The sequence below is a fragment of the Heterodontus francisci genome, chromosome 26, assembly GCF_036365525.1.
Source record: "Heterodontus francisci isolate sHetFra1 chromosome 26, sHetFra1.hap1, whole genome shotgun sequence".
Taxonomy (NCBI): Eukaryota; Metazoa; Chordata; class Chondrichthyes; order Heterodontiformes; family Heterodontidae; genus Heterodontus; species Heterodontus francisci.
The window spans coordinates 48716350-48737991 of NC_090396.1; the positions used below are offsets into that span (position 1 = coordinate 48716350).

Below are 21642 nucleotides of genomic sequence, written 5' to 3' on the forward strand. Positions count from 1 at the left end.
TTCATGTAAACCATTGACAACAATCTGGAGTTCTGTTATTTTGTCCCAATTTTCTTTCATTGGTATTCCAGGATTTACAGTAAAATATCAAAATTGAATTGATTTGAACTGTTTCCATGTCTGCAAAATGATCAAGGTCTTGAAATTAAATCCAACAACAGCAAGGAGAGTAGCAGCCGATATCGGAAGTCAATTGTCAAATCTGGGCTGCACAGGTAGTGGCTTTTGATGAAGTGGAGTGTCATTCATGGATGATATAGTACCAGCTCACAGAGAAAGGTAACATAAGGCACAAACCAGCCACAACTGAGAAGAGGGCCATTTACACAAGCTCTGGAACATGGAGCTTGTGTGGCCTGGCTCCTAGTCTAATGCTGGGATCTAGTCTTGAAGGAGTAGAGGGAATTTGTCTAACAGGCAGATATCATCAGATCTGGGACAGGATGTGAAGCAGCACCAAGGTAAATATAAATATAAAAATATAACAAACATTGCTTTCAAATAAATATAAGAACTAGGGTCAAAACTAATAAATACATAATAGTAAAAGTATTAAATCAGTCATAAATAGCAAGACAGTCCATCAAAATAATATAAACAGATTCAGAAAAGAATTGTACATGGTAACTGGGAGGCATGGGAATGGCTCTAAATTAAACTTATACAAAAACTGGATATATAATTTAATACAAATAAAGAGCAATAATAGGGATGCATAAGCACTACATCTATTCCATAAACATGCAAATATGCAAGAGTCTAGAAAGCTCGCAACAGAGAGAAAGAGGAGAGAAGCTGCAAAGAAATAAGTGTACCTGTTACTGTTAAGTGTTGAGCCCACATAATGAAGTCATTAATGAAGTAATTTGCCTCAATACATGCAATTTCAAAAAAATCTGTAGCAGTGCCTGCCCCTCCACTTCCCACCAGCCTCATTCTCTGTTCAATTTGGAGTTGGCAAATGATGGCAACCCTAGTGTTAAACCAGTCCCTGAATTTTACTTCAGACAACTATCAAGAAGGGAAACTCAGCAGGTGACACTTATCTTATTTTTTTTTTAAATAGCGAGCGATGGTGGCTACCTGTTGTAGATGCCATTCTTTCTACAAAAGGAATTCTTCACCGAAAGTCGTCTGTTGTTGAGTTCCAGTGCTGGGAACCGCCCATTGTCTAGGCTCATGATCTCTTCATGAGCCAGTGTGCCAGTCTTTGTGTTATTCCCTGAAATAGAAAATAAAGGTGAAAATCAATCTCACTAAAGTTAACACTTAACATATGATGACCTCATCATCAGTGCAATTAACTTCAAACAGTGTGCAGACAGTTAGAACAGAGCTACTGAGGAACAAATCTCATTACTCTGGGAAAACTGTTCACACGCTTCATCTGATTTCGGCAACTGTCATAGGTTTTTGCAAAATTAAGAAAACTATTGCTTTCACGAGTTTATTTTTATGAACTACAACATTTATATAGTGCCTTTAATGTAATAAAACATCCCAAGGCACTTCACAGAAGCATTTTAAAACAAAAAATGACACTAAGCCACACAAGGAGACATTAGATGAGATGACCAAAAGCTTGGTCAAAGAGGTAGGTTTTAAGGAATGCCTTAAAGGAGGAAAGTGAAGCAGAGAGGTGGAGAGGTTTAGGGAGGGCATTCCAGAGCTTAGGCCTAGGCAACTTTTTTTTTTATTTGTTCATGGGATGCGGGCGTCGCTGGATAGGACAGCATTTATTGCCCATCCCTAACTGTCCTTGAGAAGGTGGTGGTGAGCTGCCTTCTTGAACCGCTGCAGTCCATGTGGGGTAGGTACACCCACAGTGCTGTTAGGAAGGGAGTTCCAGGATTTTGACCCAGCAACAGTGAAGGAACGGCAACATATTTTCAAGTCAGGATGGTGTGTGGCTTGGAGGGAAACTTGCAGGTGGTGGTGTTCCCATGCATCCGCTGCCATTGTCCTTCAAGGTGGGAGATGTCGCAGGTTTGGAAGGTGCTGTCAATGGAGCCTTGGTGAGTTGCTGCATTGTATCTTGTAGATGGTACATGCTGCTGCCACTGTACATTGGTGGTGAAGGGAGTGAATGTTGAAGGAGGAGGATGGGGTGCCAATCAAGCTGGCTGCTTTGTCCTGAATGGTGTCGAGCTTCTTGAGTGTTGTTGGAGCTGCACCCATCCAGGCAAGTTGAGAGTATTCCATCACACTCCTGACTTGTGCCTTGTAGATGGTGGACAGGCGTAACTGAAGGCACAACCCCACTGGTGGAACAATAAAAATCGGGGATGCTCAAACTTCCAGAATTAGAGCAGCGCAGATATTTCGGAAAGTTGTGCGGCTGGAGGAGATTACAGAGATAGGGCGGGGCAAGGCTTTGGAGGGATTTGAAAACAAGGGTGAGAATTTTAAAATCAAAACGTTGCTTGACCAGAAGCCAATATAGGTCATCGAGCATAGGGGTGATAGGGGAAGAGACTTGGTGCGAGTTAAGACATGGGTGACAGAGTTTTGGATGACTTCAAGTTTACAGAGGGTAGAATGTGGAAGCCCAGCCAGGAGCGCACTGGAATAGTCAAGTCTAGAGGTAACGAAGGCACGAATGAGGGTTTCAGCAGTAAATGAGCGAAGACAGGGGTGAAGTCGGGTGATGATACGGAGGTGGAAATAGGTGGTCTTAGTGATGGCACAAATATGAGGTCAGAAGCTCATCTCGGCGTCAAATGTGACACCAAGGTTGCAAACAGAGTGGTTTAGTCTCAGACTGTTCGAATCGGTAGCAAGGGAATGGAGTTTGGAGAACAAAAACAATGGCTTCAAACTTCCCAATATTTAATTGGAGGAAATTTCTGCTTATCCAGTACTGGATGCCAGATAGGCAGTCTGATAATTTAGCAACCGTGCAGGAACCAATAGAGGTGGTAGTGAGGTAGAGGTGGGTGTTGTCAGCATATATGCGAAAGCTAACAGTGTGCTTTCAGATGATGTCACTGAGGGACAGCACATAGATGAGAAATAGGAGGGGGCCAAGCATAGATCCACGGGGGACACCAGAATGGATAAAAGCTGCTTAGTAAATTACATAATGCCTTGGATGCTGCAGTGGTAATGATGATGAAACCGTCAGCGCATGTGTACAGAATAGCATGGAAATCCAGAAGTTGCCATCACTGATTTTACCCTCCCCCAGAGGGTGCACTGTTGAGGTCCCCTCCAGACTGCAATCACTTAGTAGTGAATTAATGAAAGCTTCCACTTTTACGCTGTTAGTTTTGCTGTAAAGTGCCTTGAAAAGGTTACTTCTTGTTGAATGAGATACAACTGGGTTTTTAATTGATGTACTAAGTTTATAATTACTGCTAAACACCCTCACTAGCCCTGAAAAGCTAATCTTATATTTGTGCAATGTCAAATTTCTCCATTATGACAAAAAGCCAAGTGCTTTAAAAATATTTAATGGTTGTTTATGTTATTTTAGCTTTCATTGTCATCCAATCATCATTTATTTCGCTATGTGAAAATTTAAACTGATAGTGAAGGATAACCACTCCTTTCAACTTCCTGGTTTGCTGTCTAACAGATTACTTCGATGTGATTTGCTGCTTACCCTGCTTGCTGAAATCTCAGCTGCTGGATGCCTGGAGAACCCCTTGACTTGGTGCCAGATTTAAACCGCTGTCAGGAAAGGGGAAATCCACACCACAGCAGTCACTAGATCCTTGTGGGCAGCTTTCTTCAAGAGCAACAGCGAGTGCTTTTACTTCACCACTGACTGTAAAATCCAGGCCATTGTGAAGGATTTCAAAGGTATGGAGAAAATGAGTTTTACACATGGTTTCTGCAACACAAACCTGGAACAGTACTTTCAGAACTGCCAGGACAAGAGACCAAGAGCGCACAGGATCACAATTGTGGAAGGTAAATGTCATGAATCATTTCTTTATAGGGACCTTAAGCAATTGCTAGAAAGGGTTACCAGAAATAAAGGACCAGTTTAAGAACTAGCTAGATACTGTAATGGGAAAATGCTGTATTTGTTTTTCTGAAAATAATAAACAAACTGGATTGTAAAGTTTCTTCAGCCAAACCTATCTTGTGATTTTTAGTTAACATATAATTCAAAGAGGAAGGGAAAGATTTGAGCAGTACATTACATGTAACAAAATCTTAACTCTCTCTGGGCAAATAGGACACGGACGGCTGGACATCAGGAAATTGGACTTCTTTAAATCTATTATGGTGCAGTTCTACGTTTTCGTTTTGAAATGATGGCAAACACATTAATCGTGTAAATGCAAAACTGTTGGACTTTATGGACCAGCCCGCCACATTTGCTGCTGTAGACCATGGTGATTGGCTCTTCTGTGGGCAAGTATTTGTTTGTTATATATTATTTTGACATCCCCTTCCCCCATGGACTGACCAGAATCCATTATACTTCGAAACTTGGGTCAGAATTTTACGTTGTGCGGGAATCCCCGCCCACAGGCCAAAAAGTCGGGGGCAAGCTGCCTCTGCCAGGCCACGGAGTCATGCCAGAACTTTACAAGCGCCAGGCCCTTAATTGTTGTTGGGCAGACTTCCGCCCCTCTGAGGCAGGAAGTCCTACCTCCAAGAGTTGCCGGCCAATCAGCAGACTGGCAGCTCCCTGTCCCAGCAGCGCCACCAGGAAGAGCAAGGCAAGTGGAGTCAGTTGGGAGGGGGGGGGGGGGGGGGGCGGAGGTAGGAGTGTAGTGCAGTCGGGGTATTTGGCCATGGGGGGGCCCTCCGTGGGGCACAGGGTGCCTGATCAGGAGGGTCCCCCCAGCCTGTAAGGAGGCCACCAGGTTTTACTGAGCAGCTTCCTGGGGTCCTCAACCGCCCACCGGCCGCTGGTAAAATACCAACGGTGGCAGGCGGAGGCCCTTAAGTGGCAGTTAATTGGCCTGGGGCATGTGGGCCGTTTCTCGCCGCTGTGTCCCTCGTAAAATTACAATGAGGGCAGGAAGGCATCAGGAATGGTGACCCCCACTGCTCACTCAATTTTATGCCTCACCCCCCGCCACCATCCTACTCCTGTGGGTATGTGGGGGAACGGCATAAAATTCCAACCATGGGCTTTTCAGCCTGTAAAAGAGGCATATAAGGTAATAAATCAATTGGAAAAGGTTGCTCCAGAATACTATCTTAACATAAACTTTGGAATAGGAAAAGCGAAATAGGCCCAACAGATATCAGGAGGTTCTTCTTAATGCAGAGAGGGACCAAGACTTGGAATGGACTTCTGTGCAGAGTAATTGATGGAGGTGAAAACTCTGGAATCATTTAAGAAACAACCAGATGCAGCAATGGTAGAAATGTAGGGTTGTTCTGGATAGGGGAATTAAGATGGGACAAATAGCTTTTCTTATCCATAAGCTATCTTGTAATCTTGCTGAACTCCCAGATTCTAATTAAAAGGAAAACTGCATGGCTTGTGACTGTGATTATTCTCCCCTACCTTGAACTGGGGAGTAGCTTCCAACTAAGAGGGGAATTCCTGTTTAATGATACTGTACTAATGTAAGATCATATCGCCAATAATATCTTGCTTCCAGCAGAATTATATCCAATAAAGAATTTAATTAACAGAAGATATTAGTTAAGTAGCATTTTATAATTTTTTCTCTGCGAATCCTAACTGAGTTAAACAACTGATCAGTAGCCAGGAGGCTCTGATTCACACAATGGTACAAAAAGCTGTAAATTAGCAGATACTCAAATAATTGAGTAAAACATTTGCTCTTCAGCGGTCTGAACTTAATCTTGCATTACAATGAGTAGAGCTAAATGGATCAAAATATATTCTTCAGCTTTGTAAATTTGATTCCTATCTGAAAATGACTTTGCAGAAACTAAATTAACTCAAATAATGCAGACCTTGAATCATGTCAAGAAAACACGATATGCCAAATTAAGAATTTTAATTCATCAGTTGGAAACTTGCATTAAATTTTCAATGCAAAAAAAACCCTACAGTTAACGGTAAAAAAAGCTGTCAGACAAGATGGCCACTTCAATTTGCATCTGAACACCTTACACATTCCAAGGCCTCCAACAGGAGAAAGATGTCTGATGAGCCTGTACCCAAAACAATGGCTTGCTCTAGTGATTGAATTATCTAAGATGACTTTCATTAACATAACATTCAAGGCCATCCTGACATATTGTCTTTGAAAGAGCAAACCATGCCAAGTGTAAATGTTGGCATCCTGAGGCCTGAGGAGATGGAAACTTCTGAATAAAAACAGAAAGTGCTGGAAATACTCAGCAAGTCAGGCAGCATCTGTGGAGAGAGAAGCAGAGTTCACATTTCAGGTCTGTGACCTTTCATGAGAACTGGCAACGGTTAGAAAAAAATAAGGTTTTAAACAAATGAAGGGGGGAAGTTGATGGGGAAGAGAACAAAAGGGAAGGTGTGTGATAGGGCAGAGGGCAGAAGAGATTAAATAACAAAGCTGTCATGGGACGAAGGCAAAGAGTGTGTTAATGCTTGTGATGAAAGGCAAAACATTAGTCCAGAAAGAGTGTTAATGGCAAAATAAAATAGCAGCTCTGTCTACATGAAAAACAGGCACATGGTTAAAAAATAAAATAAATAAATAAAAGAAAAATATTGAAAAAGGCCAGTCATGCTCTAAAGTTATTGAACTCAATGTTCAGTCCGCAAGGCTGTAGAGTGCCTAATCAAAAGATCAGGTGCTGCTCCTAGAGCTTGCGTTGATGTTCACTGGAACACTGCAGTAGGCCAAGGACAGAAATGTGGGCATGAGAGCAGAGTGGTGTGTTGAAATGGCAAGCAACCGGAAGCTCGTGGTCTTCCTTTCAGACTGAACGGAGGTGTTCCGCAAAGTGGTCACCCAATCTGCGTTTGGTCTCCCCAATGTAGAGGCGACCGCATTGTGAGCAGCGAACACAGTATACTAAATTGAAGAAAGTACACGTAAATCGCTACTTCATCTGGAAGGAATGTTTGAGGCCTTGGATGGTGAAAAGAGAGGAGGTAAAAGGGCAGGTATTACACCTCCTGCGATTGTATGGGAAGGTGCCATGGGAAGGGGACGAGGTGTTGAGGGTGATGGAGGAGTGGACCAGGGTGCCGCGGAGGGAATGATCCCTTCGGAATGCTGACAGCAGAGGGGAAGGGAAAATGTGTTTGGTGGTGGCATCACACTGGAGGTGGCGGAAATGGTAGAGGACGATCCTTTGGATGTGGAGGCTGGTGGGATGGAAAGTGAGGACAAGGGGAACCCTGTCGCGGTTCTGGGAGGGAGGGGAAGGGGTGAGAGCATAAGTGCGGGAAATGGGTCGGACACAGTTGAGGATCCTATCAATCATAGTGGGGGGAATCCTCAGTTGAGGAAAAAGGAAGACATGTCAGAAGCACTGTTGTGGAAGGTTGTATCACCAGAACAGATGCGTCGGAGAAAGAGAAACTGGGAGAGTGGGAAACTCCTAACCTTGAATCTCATTAGGAGGTTCCAGAGAATACACTGAGGTAATCATGTGACCATCTATCCATCTCTGTGAAAGCTGAGAGTTTCTCTTGGACAAGGACAATCAAGCTAGTGACTCATTCTATGCAGAAGCCAGGAGCGCTCTCTCTCTCTCTCCCCCACCCCCCGAGAAACCTCGTGCGAAGCCTAGCTGCTGGTTGCTGGATCCAAGACAAAGACACCAGGGGAAGAAAGCCACCTACAATTCTGTCTATTCAGCTACAATTGTGGGCGGCACAGTGGTTAGCACTGCAGCCTCACAGCTCCAGCGACCCGGGTTCAGTTCTGGGTACTGCCTGTGCAGAGTTTGCAAGTTCTCCCTGTGACTGCGTGGGTTTCCGCCGGGTGCTTCGGTTTCCTCCCACAGCTAAAGACTTGCAGGTTGATAGGTAAATTGGCCATTGCAAATTGCCCCTAGTGTAGGTAGGTGGTAGGAGAATGGTGGGGATGTGGTAGGGAATATGGGATTAATGTAGGATTAGTATAAATGGGTGGTTGTTGGTCGGCACAGACTCGGTAGGCCGAAGGGCCTATTTCAGTGCTGTATCTTTCTCTATGACTCTAAGAAAAGCCTGAACCAGGTGGCCCAGCAACAAACTGCACATTTACCAACCAAAGACTTCAGGCACACAACTTCAGCTGGAAGACAACGGAATCATCCAACTCCACAGACTGTTTATCAATTTTTATTTGTTCTGGATTCTAATCCAATCACAAATCTGTCCCTCAGCATGCTGTAATCCAATAGTGTGTGTGTGATTCTCATTTGAGTGTGTGTATGCGTGAATGTATTGCGTAATTTTATTAAGATTGGGTTTAGATTGTTAAGGATAATAAACTCAACTCTTTCTTGTTTAAATTCAAGGAATCTGTCTGATTGGTTCTTTCACGATCACCACAAAGGTAAAAGCTAAAACACTCACTGAAGTGGTAAGCACATCCATTGTTTAAAAAGGAATAAACTCTGTTGCAGTCAAATAAGCAGAAGGACAAGAGGGAAGCCTTGTGACCCCTCCTCACTCATCCGTAACAATCAAGTAAGTATTTCAGTTTGAAAATGACCTAAATACGTGGCAATGCTTCTGCTTAATCTGACTGGTTGAATAATTAATTCAAAGCAATAAAACTGATAAACTGCAATGCATAACTTTGAATGCATGATGTGCATTCAATCTGAAGCATTTATAAACTCAGTGAATATACATTGTGAAGATCAACTTCTGTAAACGGGAAATAAATTCTAGTCCATCTGACAGTTCAGTGAATAAACGCATGAGCTCCTATGGCACTGAGGCATAGAAACTGGTAGGATCCTTGACCTGTCTTGAGTCAGTTAAAAGGGTTCAAGGAAAAGGAGTGAGGGGCAGGGAGATTTTTTTTTTAAACCTGTAGCAGGTTTCAGTTGGGTGGGGCGAGTACAAAATGTATTAAATTTCAGATCGGGGGGAATTTCAGGTCAGGGAAACGGAGACCTTCATGTTCCTCCTGAACCCACAAAACAGAAGTATTCCACTTACCCTGGAGGGCCTCTTTGTCCTTCCAACAGTTGTCAACCTGCCTCCACGAGGCCACGTTGGTTTCTCTGCTTGGGCCCACGTTAAAATGCATTTGAGATCCCAATGACATAACGAGATACCAATCTGCTAAATTTATGATGCTTCCACCTGCTTCTGTTGGGCATCTCAGCCACATCACTACAGTGAGCAGTTATAATGGTGGATAGGAAAAAGAAGACTGGATGCTTCATTTCAAAGGGCCCTGGCCTCATTCCTGCCGGGTGGGTTAAAATTCTGTCCAATATTTCTGCTGATTACTATTTTAATGAGGCCTTCTGGAAAGTGTACAAATGTAGTGATTGCATGAGCAGAGAATAGTGCTGAGCTCTCATGCCCACACAGTTGAAAGCTAAAAATACTTGTTATCTAGCCTCATGTATGAAGATGATCAGTTGGCCCAGGTTCCTTGTTGGTTCTGATGGAATAATACTCCAGGGTGAGAGGATGGGAGAGAACAAATTTGAAAGAAGAAATTAATTTATGGGGAATAGTTGATCTGGCCTCAGTTCAGTTAGATTTCCTAAGAAAGAAAAAAAACATGAAGGAAGCTGAATAAATTTAAAGCTACCATTATGTTCCGGCACAGTGTTTGTGTTGGCGGGAGGGGATTTGGGTGGAGGAGGAAAACGGGGGATTGATCTATCACCTGCCATTAAGAAATAATGGAAATTGTGACTTTACTGCTAACCAAAAGAAATATTCACCTGCACTCAGTGGTTCATTAATATTTAGTGAATACATAATGTTTGAAAGTGCCTAGACAGCTTAGAGATGTATCTTCCAAAAATATTTGACCTTAAGGGTTAATAAACCTTACACATACAAAGATGTTTGCTCCTCTTAATGAATCAATGACTTTTGTGGCCTAGCACTGTTTCCCTTAGAAATGCTGCATTGTGAGAACATTTAATTCATCAAAGAGCAGCAAATTTTAATGAGCATATTCTGTGGGGGTACTGTTGTATTGTGACTAATTCTGAAGTAAAATTATCCACTCAACTGTGGCAGTGAAATATTGCAAATATGTCTTTCAACTAAAAGGCTCGATAAGTGTGCTCATGTTGAATGCATAATATAACTTAAATATAGCACATGACAATCACCTACTCTTGCAAATTTTTTATTGTAACCTCAGTAAGTCAAATGTTTTCTGACAACACTGTCAATGACACTTACAAATGGAGCTTGGGCCTATCAAATGGAAATGAAATTAGCAATAAAATGACAGGAAGACAGAAGGAGCTGTGTCACAACAGGGTTGGAATGCAGCTTTCTACCACAAAATAGATTCAGCTGTGCTGTCTGAGCACGTAGAGACAAAGCACATCCTCACAAAAAGCAAAATATGAGTTTGGGCTGCTCTCAGGGTTCCTACATGAAATCTTTGTACAAAAAGATAATTTGAAATCATACATCTCATAGAATCATAGATTGGTTACAGCACAGAAGGCAGCCATTCAGCCTACTGTGTCTGTGCTGGCTCTCTGCAAGAGCAACTCACCTAATCTCATTCCCCCGCCGATTCCCCATAGCCCAGCAATTTTTTTCTCTTCAGGTAATTGTCCAAATCCATTTTGAAAGCCACGATTGTATCGCCCTCCACCAAAATCTCAGGTAGTGCATTCTAGATCCTAACCACCCACTGAATAAAAAAGTTATTCCTCATGTCTTTGTTGCTTCTTTTGCCAATCACCTTAAATCTGTGTCCTCTGGTTCTTATAATTTTAGAGCCAAAAAAAAGGCTAGAATATTTCTCAACAGAAATATTTGAATAATCAATTTGAATAATGTTAACTATATTTCTGCCCTATTAGAGTTAACAACTGCCTCAGATTTGTGGCTCGTTTTCTTGCTTGTTGTAACTTCCTTGTTGCAAACACCAGCCTGTGCCGAAAGGCCATTTCCTACCCACAGGTGCTAATGGAACACATGAATAAACTTTTTTTGCAGGTGGCACAAGTTCAACAAATTGAATTTAATCCTCTGTCCTTAGCTGCAAATGAGAAGTGTTTCCTCAGTCATTCAGAGACTGTGCTCACTCTGCAGGACCCTCACACTTAACAGATGACAGACCTTCTTGTCAACAGGGAGCTACAATTAACCAAGAACAAAATACTTTCCAGACAGCACACTTCTTATTTACAATTATTAGTAAAATGTTGCCAACACTGAATTTAGAGATGTGAACTTGCAATAAATTAGAACCGAGTTGCAAATAAATAGACAGATGTGCTACATACAAGAAAGATGATCACTTTAGGGGATTTAAGCCAACACAGAGCAGGTTGGACTGTGCCTCCTGATGGCTGATGACAACATACCTTTGGAAACCCTATCTGGATGCATTATTAAGACTATTAGATACTAGGGAATTGGACAGATCCCCTGGCAAAAATGGCAGGAAAGCTAAATATTAATTGTTCAACTTGATCAGATGAACATCTCCACAACGGAATTGTAAAAACACCCAAGCTACCTTGTCAGGGAATTGCAAGGAGACCAAGCTGCAGGGAAACAGAAGTATAACTATTCCAGATCACTGGGGAATTGGAAATGTGCCTCGTCCAGATTGCCAGATCGTTGCAAGTATACCATGGCAGAGTAACAGGGTATCGTAAGCATAGACATTCTAAAACTGGCAGGTAACCCAAAGTTGCCAGCTCACTATATTGTCACAAAATAGCTTCTCCAATAAAAAAGACTTGATTTATATAGTAAAAGCAAAATACTGCGGATGTTGGAAATCTGAAATAAAAACAAGAAATGCTGGAAGCACTCAGCAGGTCTGGCAGCATCTGTGGAAAGCGAAGCAGAGTTAACGTTTCGGGTCAGTGTTCGAAGAAGGGTCACTGACCCGAAACGTTAACACTTCATTTATATAGTGCCTTTCACAGCTTCAAGGTGTCCAAAAACACTTTACAGCCAATGAAGTATTTTTGAAGTGTAGTCCTGTTATAATGTAGTAAACACCAGTCAATTTGTACAGAGTAAGCTCTCACAAATAGCAGTGTGATAATGACCAAATAATCTGGTTTTTTAAATGTTGATTGAGGGATAAATATTGACCAAGACACTGGAAAGAACTCCCTGCTCTTCTTTCAAATTCAAATAGTGCCATGGGATCTTTTACATCCACCTGAGGTTTCAGTTTAGCATCTCATCTGAAAGAAAGCACTCCCTCAGTACTGCACTGGAGTGTCAGCCTAGAATTTTGTGAAGTCTCTGGAGTGGAACTTGAGGCAACAACCTTCTGACGCAGAAGTGAGAGTGCTACCAACTGAGGCATGGCTAACGCTGACACAGACAAAGATTCAATGAAATTATCTCATAATTATCTGAGCAATAGAGACTGCTACAACCCCTGGACCCTGGTGAGTTTGCTGATCTCAGCCAATATAGTATCAGAGATGATAGCATTGTCCGCTATCGCTTTGGGTTAGGATGAAGTAATCAGTCAAGTTTCCTGCTCTTGATCATTTCCAGAAAATTCTATCGGAAGTGCATATTTGAACTTCAATTAACGACAGGATGCAACTTGACTGTGATGCCTGACCGCAGTTGAATAGCCTGTTTACAGTTATTGCCAAGGTTCACACATAAATAATGGCTATTTCGACAAGTGATTGCAGGATACCCAGTAACTATTTAACTATAATTAAGCAAGGGGTTAAAGCTTTCAGATGACAAAGAGAATGGAAAAAATTAGTAAGGAAAAAAAAATGAATCATGAAAATAGGGCAGTCATGCACCCAATTATGTTGATTATTTTACCTGACTTGTTTTATGATTTCATGGGATGTTAGCATTGCTGGCAAGGCCCGTATTTCAAAAGCCCTGAAGCAAATAATTCATGTCTTGCTTTTAATGCTCAGTATAACAGCACAACACCAGTGGAATGAATGCCCTATATTTGAAGTGCTGTTAACATACACCAGGTTCCAAATAGGATTTGTTTCTCTTCAAAAAAAAATCAAATAATTAATATACAAAACCACATTCAATCATGTGATGCTTTCTAGTTTTGAATGACGAATCAAATTTCAGAGGTACGGGGGTGTCTCAAGCTCACACCAGTTACAGAGCAGCTGGCTGAAAATATACTCATGCTTTATTTGTTGACTGGTTCTGCAGGAAATACAAATATAATTACAGCACCATTGATGTTGTGACGATGTATTCTTGGCACACAAGGGCACATTTCCTTCAAGCATAACAGACTCCATTTAGAGTGGATTTCCCTATTCTATCAGTTATCCATTGCCTAAAGTTAACATTCACCTCAGGACTGTAGCTGGGAGAATGCAAAGTATGCTCTCAAGTATTATGCAAGGTAAGTTGTATCTCGCAGATGGAACGGATGGCCAGATACACGTATAAATCTGATTTACATCCAGAAAAACTCAAAGCACAACAGAATCCATTCCTTCTGAGATTTCTGATTGTCTGAAATAGTAAATTAGTTATGTGCCGTGTATATATTGTTCTTCTTTTCTTTTGGGCCTCCTTATCTCGAGAGACAATGGATATGCGCCTGGAGGTGGTCAGTGGTTTGTGAAGCAGCGCCTGGAGTGGCTATAAAGGCTAATTCTGGAGTGACAGGCTCTTCCACAGGTGCTGCAGAGAAATTTGTTTGTCGGGGCTGTTGCACAGTTGGCTCTCCCCTTGCGCCTCTGTCTTTTTTCCTGCCAACTACTAAGTCTCTTCGACTCGCCACAATTTAGCCCTGTCTTTATGGCTGCCCGCCAGCTCTGGCGAATGCTGACAACTGACTCCCACGACTTGTGATCAATGTCACACGATTTCATGTCGCGTTTGCAGACGTCTTTGTAGCGGAGACATGGACGGCCGGTGGGTCTGATACCAGTGGCGAGCTCGCTGTACAATGTGTCTTTGGGGATCCTGCCATCTTCCATGCGGCTCACATGGCCAAGCCATCTCAAGCGCCGCTGACTCAGTAGTGTGTATAAGCTGGGGGTGTTGGCCGCTTCAAGGACTTCTGTGTTGGAGATATAGTCCTGCCACCTGATGCCAAGTATTCTCCGAAGGCAGCGAAGATGGAATGAATTGAGACGTCGCTCTTGGCTGGCATACGTTGTCCAGGCCTCGCTGCCGTAGAGCAAGGTACTGAGGACACAGGCCTGATACACTCGGACTTCTGTGTTCCGTGTCAGTGCGCCATTTTCCCACACTCTCTTGGCCAGTCTGGACATAGCAGTGGAAGCCTTACCCATGCGCTTGTTGATTTCTGCATCTAGAGACAGGTTACTGGTGATAGTTGAGCCTAGGTAGGTGAACTCTTGAACCACTTCCAGAGCGTAGTCGCCAATATTGATGGATGGAGCATTTCTGATGTCCTGCCCCATGATGTTCGTTTTCTTGAGGCTGATGGTTAGGCCAAATTCATTGCAGGCAGACGCAAACCTGTCGATGAGACTCTGCAGGCACTCTTCAGTGTGAGATGTTAAAGCAGCATCGTCAGCAAAGAGGAGTTCTCTGATGAGGACTTTCCGTACTTTGGACTTCGCTCTTAGACGGGCAAGGTTGAACAACCTGCCCCCTGATCTTGTGTGGAGGAAAATTCCTTCTTGTATATATTGTACAGTTACAAAATGTCTCCATGCACCATCTCTCCTAAATGTTGACTCCTTACAGTTCCTTCACCCAACAGGTCTTACTCATTTGCTAGCCTTGACAGTGAGTGCCAGAAGTGGGTGGGTGGGACCTTAGTTGAACTTGATCCAGTCCTGACCTGATATCCATACACACACTTACAGCAGGGATAGCAAACAGGAGTGAGAACCTTGACCAGTTTTCCTATCCTTAGCTCAGGGACACTAAGCTCAGCTACTCACTACCTAAAGCCACTGAGCCATTGGACAGCCACAACTTAAATATTAATTACAGGGCACAAAGATTTTTTGATGCCCCTTCCATTGGACAATCTTGGCACATTGAGAATAAATTAGATTGTAGAACAATATCAAAGCCCACTGGTGCTTGTTGACTATACGTCAAAAAGTTTTACATTCTAAAGAAGCTTTGTTGTTTATAAGGATGTTGTCAGTGTTCTGGGTTGTTTTCAGCTTGGCTGAATGCTTGGAACAGCTGCAGTGCAGGGTCTTGCCAAATTACATCATCTTGGCTACCAGTGCAAGTTTGTGTTTTACACAGCGCTTTGGTTGTTGCCAAGTAACTTCTGTTGTGCATTGTAGATTACCAATTTATGCTTCTTTAATTTTCAGCCTTGATAGTGAATGGTGACAGCCTATTTGACTACAGGGAGTAACACAGATAAATCTGAAGCTGTTCTTACCCACTATCTACACTTGCAGGTGTCACTGGATAATGATCAGGAACAGAAAGAAATCCAGCTTGATTTTCCACTGTCTAACCCAGAATACTTAGGCTAATTGCAGAGGTCCAACAGGCATCTTTGGTGAAATCAGTTAACTCAGCACAAACCAGGGATAGGACCCAGGCATTCCTGGTCCATACATACTCAGATATCAGGGCAACTCATTTACACTTATAGTTTTACATTAACATGGAAAAGATATTTAGGAGGGTGTGTGATTGGTGATGGAAACCATCCTTGGACACTTTGTGCACAAATGTGAAAAAAAAATTCATGTTACAAACGTGGCAATACTTCTTTAAGTGAAGTATCTTCCAATAGTGATCACACCATCATAGCATTTGCTTGTATCCACTATGCAAATTGTGAATATTCAAAGTGAAGTTATGGGTGGGTCATAACCATTTAGGTGAGGAGAGAGTTCTGAAGAAAACTATCATGTTCTTCAGGCAAGTAATGTCATGATTTTTTTCACAAAATTTTCTAATGCAAGTCGTGTCACTTCGCATGTTTATGGGGGAAAATAGTGCTGTCCCGATAAATTTTCAGAGCAACCATTACTCTTTGATGTACGAATGTGAATACTGCTCAGAAAACAATTGTGCTGAAGCAGATTGCAATGAGAACTTGCACCAGCAGCCATCTTTTGCAATGCAAACTGCCCATCGAGGTCTTTGCAACTCTATATTTTTATGTTATTTCTCAAACAGTGCTGTATTTATACAGTCTGTTACTTCCATGAACAGAATCCATTGCAAAATTGTTTTATGGCTGGGATATTTTTTGATTTTATATTTTTGTGCGTTGCAGGTTCAATAAAATTGTTTTATTACTCTAAACAGGAAGGGTCAGTTTAGGCATCTTTACGAACTTTAATTTTAATTCCAGTTTCACAAGGACCTAGTGAGCTGACCCAACATTCTCATGTACTCACCCGAATCTGTTTTTTTTGTGTATTTTTTGCTTTGTCCACGGATTATCAGCACAAACACCAACAGAAGGATAAAGATAAGTCCAACCAAGGCAATAACCACCAAGAACCACCACTCCTCATAAAACGGGGCTGCATTCTGGGCTGGAAAGGTCAAAAAGTTAAAAGAAATCTAAACAAGCACAATATCACAATAAATAACATATAAAACAACTGTGCAAGATTAGGTAACCTATACTGTGTGAGGTCACAGAGAAATAATGCAGCCTCTCAACGTGAGGCCAATTTTGATTTTGGTTGCATCATTATACTGCGTGTCCTGTATTTCAGCTTTATCTCTCATCACCAGTAAAGTTCACTCTCTAGATTTCTATACGAACACAATGGATCAGTTAGTAGGAAAATGAAAGCAAATAAAACACATGTGGCTCTGTCTGTCCAATCACTCATTTCTTGGGTTCGTGTTTATTTCTGTAAGCCAAATTACTTTATTTGCATGATGACAAACCTGCTGCTGATTTGTTTTAACTGCAGGAGTAGGTTACAAGAAGAGTAGGTTTGGAGCTCTAATACATGAACACACACAAACGTTGCAGTTGTCTCTAGTAGTCTTTTATCACTCACTTTTTGTGAAACTTATCAAATTTTAAAGAGCTGATCATAACAGACCAGTCATTATTACAGTTTTTGGACCTTTTGACCCTCATGAGAAATGAACTTTGTTATTCCTGACATATTGATTAGAAAATTCACAGAAATGGCCCTTCAAATCAGGGTTTTGGTGCAGATAAAGAGAGATGTGAGATGAAGAAAATACATTCTTGGTAGCTGATCTAGTGTGGGATAGCTTGTGGTTGCACGTCACCTGCTTTAGCCCAAACAGACCATAAAGGAGGTTGATATAGATGGGACTAAAAGCATTTAGGTGTTAGTAGGAACTGAAAATGTAACTAACTTGCCCCACCAATGAATTTAAGTGGCTTTGGAACTCTCCATTCTTTCAAACGCCTCCTAAAATACAACTGTTTTGCTGCACCTTTAGTTCACTCCTCCCTCAAATCTTTCTTTCCCTTTCTCAGTATCTCCCTTGCTCTCTCGCCATGTGCTCTGTAATTTACTTCAACATTGTTGTTGAAGTGATTTGTTATATAGTGTAATGAAAGCTGGATCTTGTACCAGATTATGCTTTAAAAATTGTGATTTTTAAAAGTTCAAGATGGAGTCCGGAAGGTCAGGTAACCTCACCTCCACTCTGCGAACAGTTACCAGGACAACAGTGAACACAGATCCAAGACTTTCTTCTGAAAAATAACAGAGAGTGCGGGGCTAATACCTGAAGAACAATGGGTTTCGCCCTCCCAGGCTTTCAGGTCGAAAACAAGGAATCAATAACTCAGAAGGTGTAAGTGTACCATGCAGCTGTTAGCACCTGAGAACAATGGAAGAGGCCCTAGATGCTTTGTGAAAACAGAATTCTGGACTCTGCATTTTTGAAACAATACAATAAGCTACTGACTTCCGAGTCGAGATAAATTTAATGGACTTTCTAAAGGCAAACAGACTGTAAGAGAAGAAACCAATGGTTGTGGCATCAAGGCAGTCTGGAAGAAGAAAACCCAGTGGTTGCAGCCTCGTAGCAGATTGGAAGAGAAGAAATCAACAGCTGCAGCCTCAAGAGACAGAGAGAGAGAGGAGACACCTACTCTCAGAAGCCCGTTACAGTAAAAGGCTGCAAAACTGTTTAGAGAGTCGAAGCTTGCAGAGAAGTAGAAGATCAGCAGGATCACCAGGAAACGGCTTATTCATGGACATCCGGGAGGAAGTGCTTGGAGAAGTTTGCAAAGAAGAAAATTGATTTTTGAAATAGTCTGGGAGATCCAACCCATTTCAACAAGGGCAATTAGGGTTGGGCAATAAATGCTGGCCTAGCCAGCGATGCCCACATCCCATGAACGAATTTTTAAAAAACTGGGAGGAGTTTGGGACCTCCAACTACAAAGGATTTCATCATCAAAAAGGACTGTGTAAAGTATCAGTGTAGTGTGAAGTTTTCAAGTATTTTTAATAAGTAAAGAAAATATCTTTTTGTAATTTGGGGTATCAGCCACTTACAAAGTACTATTCAGTTAATTGGGAATTTATTTTAGTTCAGTTATAATAAGTCTTAAAACATGAAATCTGGTCGTGTAATTCTTTAAATTGGTCTGGGTGTTCATATCTCATATTTTCACATTAACGGTCTCACTGAAGTCGTAACAAGAAACTTTGGCTTCTGGACTTATGTAAAATTGTGGTATTCAGACAGAAAATTGTACTTCACATAGTGAATATAGAAATTCAGGGCATTTGTTATGGGATGTCACTGAATCACTCGCTCTATTCATTGAATAACTTATTATATTACAGGACTTGTTCTGCAGCACTTCTGTTGAAAGACAGATTACCATTTCACAACAAACTGACATGCGACACTTACTTGTGCAGCAAGGTTAGCATGTCCATAATAGGGACTCAAAAATTAATATTCCAAAATTGATCTCAGAATAATCTGCAAACGCAGTATAAAATCTTGAGCTCTAGTGGAAAGATTAAAATACAGTAAAGTTGAGATTAGAGGTTCAGTTTGAAATTGAAGAATTGCACCTATGGTCCAGTGCTCAAGTTAAAAATAGAACAGGAACCCTCGTAACTGGGGAAGACGTGTGCAGAGAAGTGACAGGTCAGAAGGTGGGCTCTCTGTTTCCAGTTTCTCTTTTGAATTGTTTGGAGTGGGAATGAACTGTTTAAAAGGGGTTGGAGTTTTAAAAAATAAAACTGAAGGACAGAACCTCAGCTCAGCCCAGCCTGTTCCATCTCTTTAAAAAGCCTGCAGAAGAAGAACTTCCAAGGAGTGAAGACCACAACCCAGTTCAGCTTTCCAGCACCTCTCTAAAAGACGCTGAGAAGTCCACAGTGTCAACTCATCTTGTCCCCTGTCTTTGAAGAAAAGCCTGCTAAATTAATTCTCAATGGCACCTGAAAAGAACTGTTCTAAAAGATCCCAGTGAACCGTCCACGTGTACTCAGAGGCCAGACTCAATGCCAGTTTGGGAACACAACATATCTCATCTGTTGTTTCTTCAAGAATGATCAAGTATTCAGCCCAAGTGTTTTTTTGTCTGTAACAGAGCTCTAAACAAAAATCCCTTTTATTTTTCCATTTAACAGTTAAGGTAAAAAGGAAACTTTAATATTTCAATCTGTGTGTTTATGCTGTCATGTAGACCCCCACCTGCCAAGAATAAGGCATATTAATTTCATCATATGAACATTGATTTTAAACTGTTGCTGGAGTGAAGAAATGGCTTGTTAAAGAGATCACCAGACATTTGGGCTGGTAAGACATTTGCATACTAAAAGACAGTGCTTGGAGAAACAAAACTTACTGTGTTACGGACCAGGTGAGAAAGGTGTCTAGGGGTCCCTTTTAGCCTTCACCTGGTCTTATTGTAGCAGGGTTTAATTTTTAAACACACTGTGTTTTGAGCTCCCCCTTGGTGAATCCTTGTTCCCCACTTTCCGATTATAAGGCAAAGAAATGAGCATAAACAGGCTTTCTTAGGTTTAAAGAAGAAAAGTGACATTTATTAAAACTTTAATTCGGTTAACACCCACGGATACACGCTGTGCCCACGCTAGCTTGCATATGCGATACACACATGCAAATGGAGACAGAAAAGAGCAAAAGAGGGGTTTTTACTGTGCTTTGAGCTCGCTGTAGTCCTTGATTATAGGTAGTCTTGCTTTTCGTTGGGGCCCAGTATTCTTCTTAAACTTTGTTCACTGTAGAAGACTTTCCTCTCTTGAGGTTCACGTGTCTTCAATGTTTGTAAGAAAGAAATGAGAACGGACAGGAGAGGGGTGTTCTCAGTCCAGGAGAAAAGAGCTTTCTGAGTTTCAAACACTCTGTGACAAGTTCAAATTCAAACAGCCAGATAGTCATGTGACTAAACTGTCCTGACCAGGTCTTCTGTGTATTGCAGAAGCAGGGACTGGGTCCTTTGTTCCAACACTGTCTGCCAGTATGCAAAAAATGTCATTCCAGCGGGGGGCCTGGCAATTCCTTGTGATAGGCCCTCTTTTCTTCCCAACAGCAATTTTAAGTTTTAATGTTCATGTGGCGAAATAATGTGTGCCTCATTCTTGACAGGTGGGGGCCTGCATGACAACTGATACAATTAACAGAGATTGAGCTAGGCAATGGTGATCCACATGTTGTTGGGTGTAAGAGACAGCACTACACCCCTCCACCGAGAGCTCTGAAATCCACAAACATGGGAGTGGGTCGGCCAGTTAGTCACATGACTAACTTGCTGGCCAACGTGGAGTTTTTGAATTGTGCCACACAGAAAGGAACAGATGGCAGTTTGCAAATGAAGCTAGAACAAGGGAGCCTCTCTCCTGGCCGTCTCTCTCTCTTGTTTTCTCCCAACCCGCCGGACCCACGGAAGACACGTAAACCTCAACAGGTAAAAGACTCTGACATCGAAACAAGTTGAAACGTGAACTGGGCCCAATGAACAGCAGGTCTTACCGGCAATCAAAGACACCACATTGAACTCAGAGGACTATAATTATAATCCCGATATTGCCTCAAACTTTTCCCTCTTTTTCTTTTCTATTTTTTCTGTCTCTATCTGCATGTATGTTTATCGCGTATGCATGCTAGCGTGGTTGCGTCGCATATTCGTAATCGTTAACCGGATTAGAGTTTAAGGGTAATAAACTTCCATCTTTCTTGTTTAAATCTAAGGAAATCTGTCTGATTTCTTTGCCTTACAATTGGAGCAGTGAACAAAGATTCACTGAGGGGGAGCTAAAAACAGGGTGTTTCTAAGATTAAACCGTTACGGTTAAACCAGGCAAAGGCTCAGAGGGAACCCCTGGACTCCTCCTCACCTGGTCGTAACAATGCTTTACTTCATTATGGTTAAGACTTGTTTGATAAGAAACTGATAATTTTGTTGCTTCTTAAAAAACCTGGTTACTGTGTTTTATTCTGGGAAAAATAGAGTATATGATTGACCATATTGGTAAGTGGGAACATTTTAATATATGTTGAGACCTGTGCAGAAGTGGGACTAGAATGAAAAGTGCACTCCTCCTGCCTCAGTCATAACACATATAAATATTAAATATCCTGGGCTTTATTAATAGGGGCACAGAGTACAAGAGCAAGGTAGTTATGTTGAATTTATGTAAGATACTAGATTGGCCTCAGCTGGAGTACTGCGTCCAGTTCTGGGCATC

The 21642-nt window shown here is 41.8% G+C and overlaps 1 protein-coding gene across 1 annotated transcript in view; it reads right to left on the minus strand.

Annotated features, from left to right (window-relative positions):
• LOC137384323 (protein sidekick-2-like) overlaps nt 1-21642 on the minus strand; it is a 506965-nt gene that overhangs the window by 88898 nt on the left and 396425 nt on the right. Inside the window, exons 40-41 of the mRNA XM_068058191.1 lie at nt 16357-16497; nt 1084-1222 (exon numbers count right to left, since the gene is read on the minus strand). Of these exons, the coding sequence (XP_067914292.1) occupies nt 1084-1222; nt 16357-16497 (280 nt within the window). The remainder of the gene's footprint in view (nt 1-1083; nt 1223-16356; nt 16498-21642) is intronic.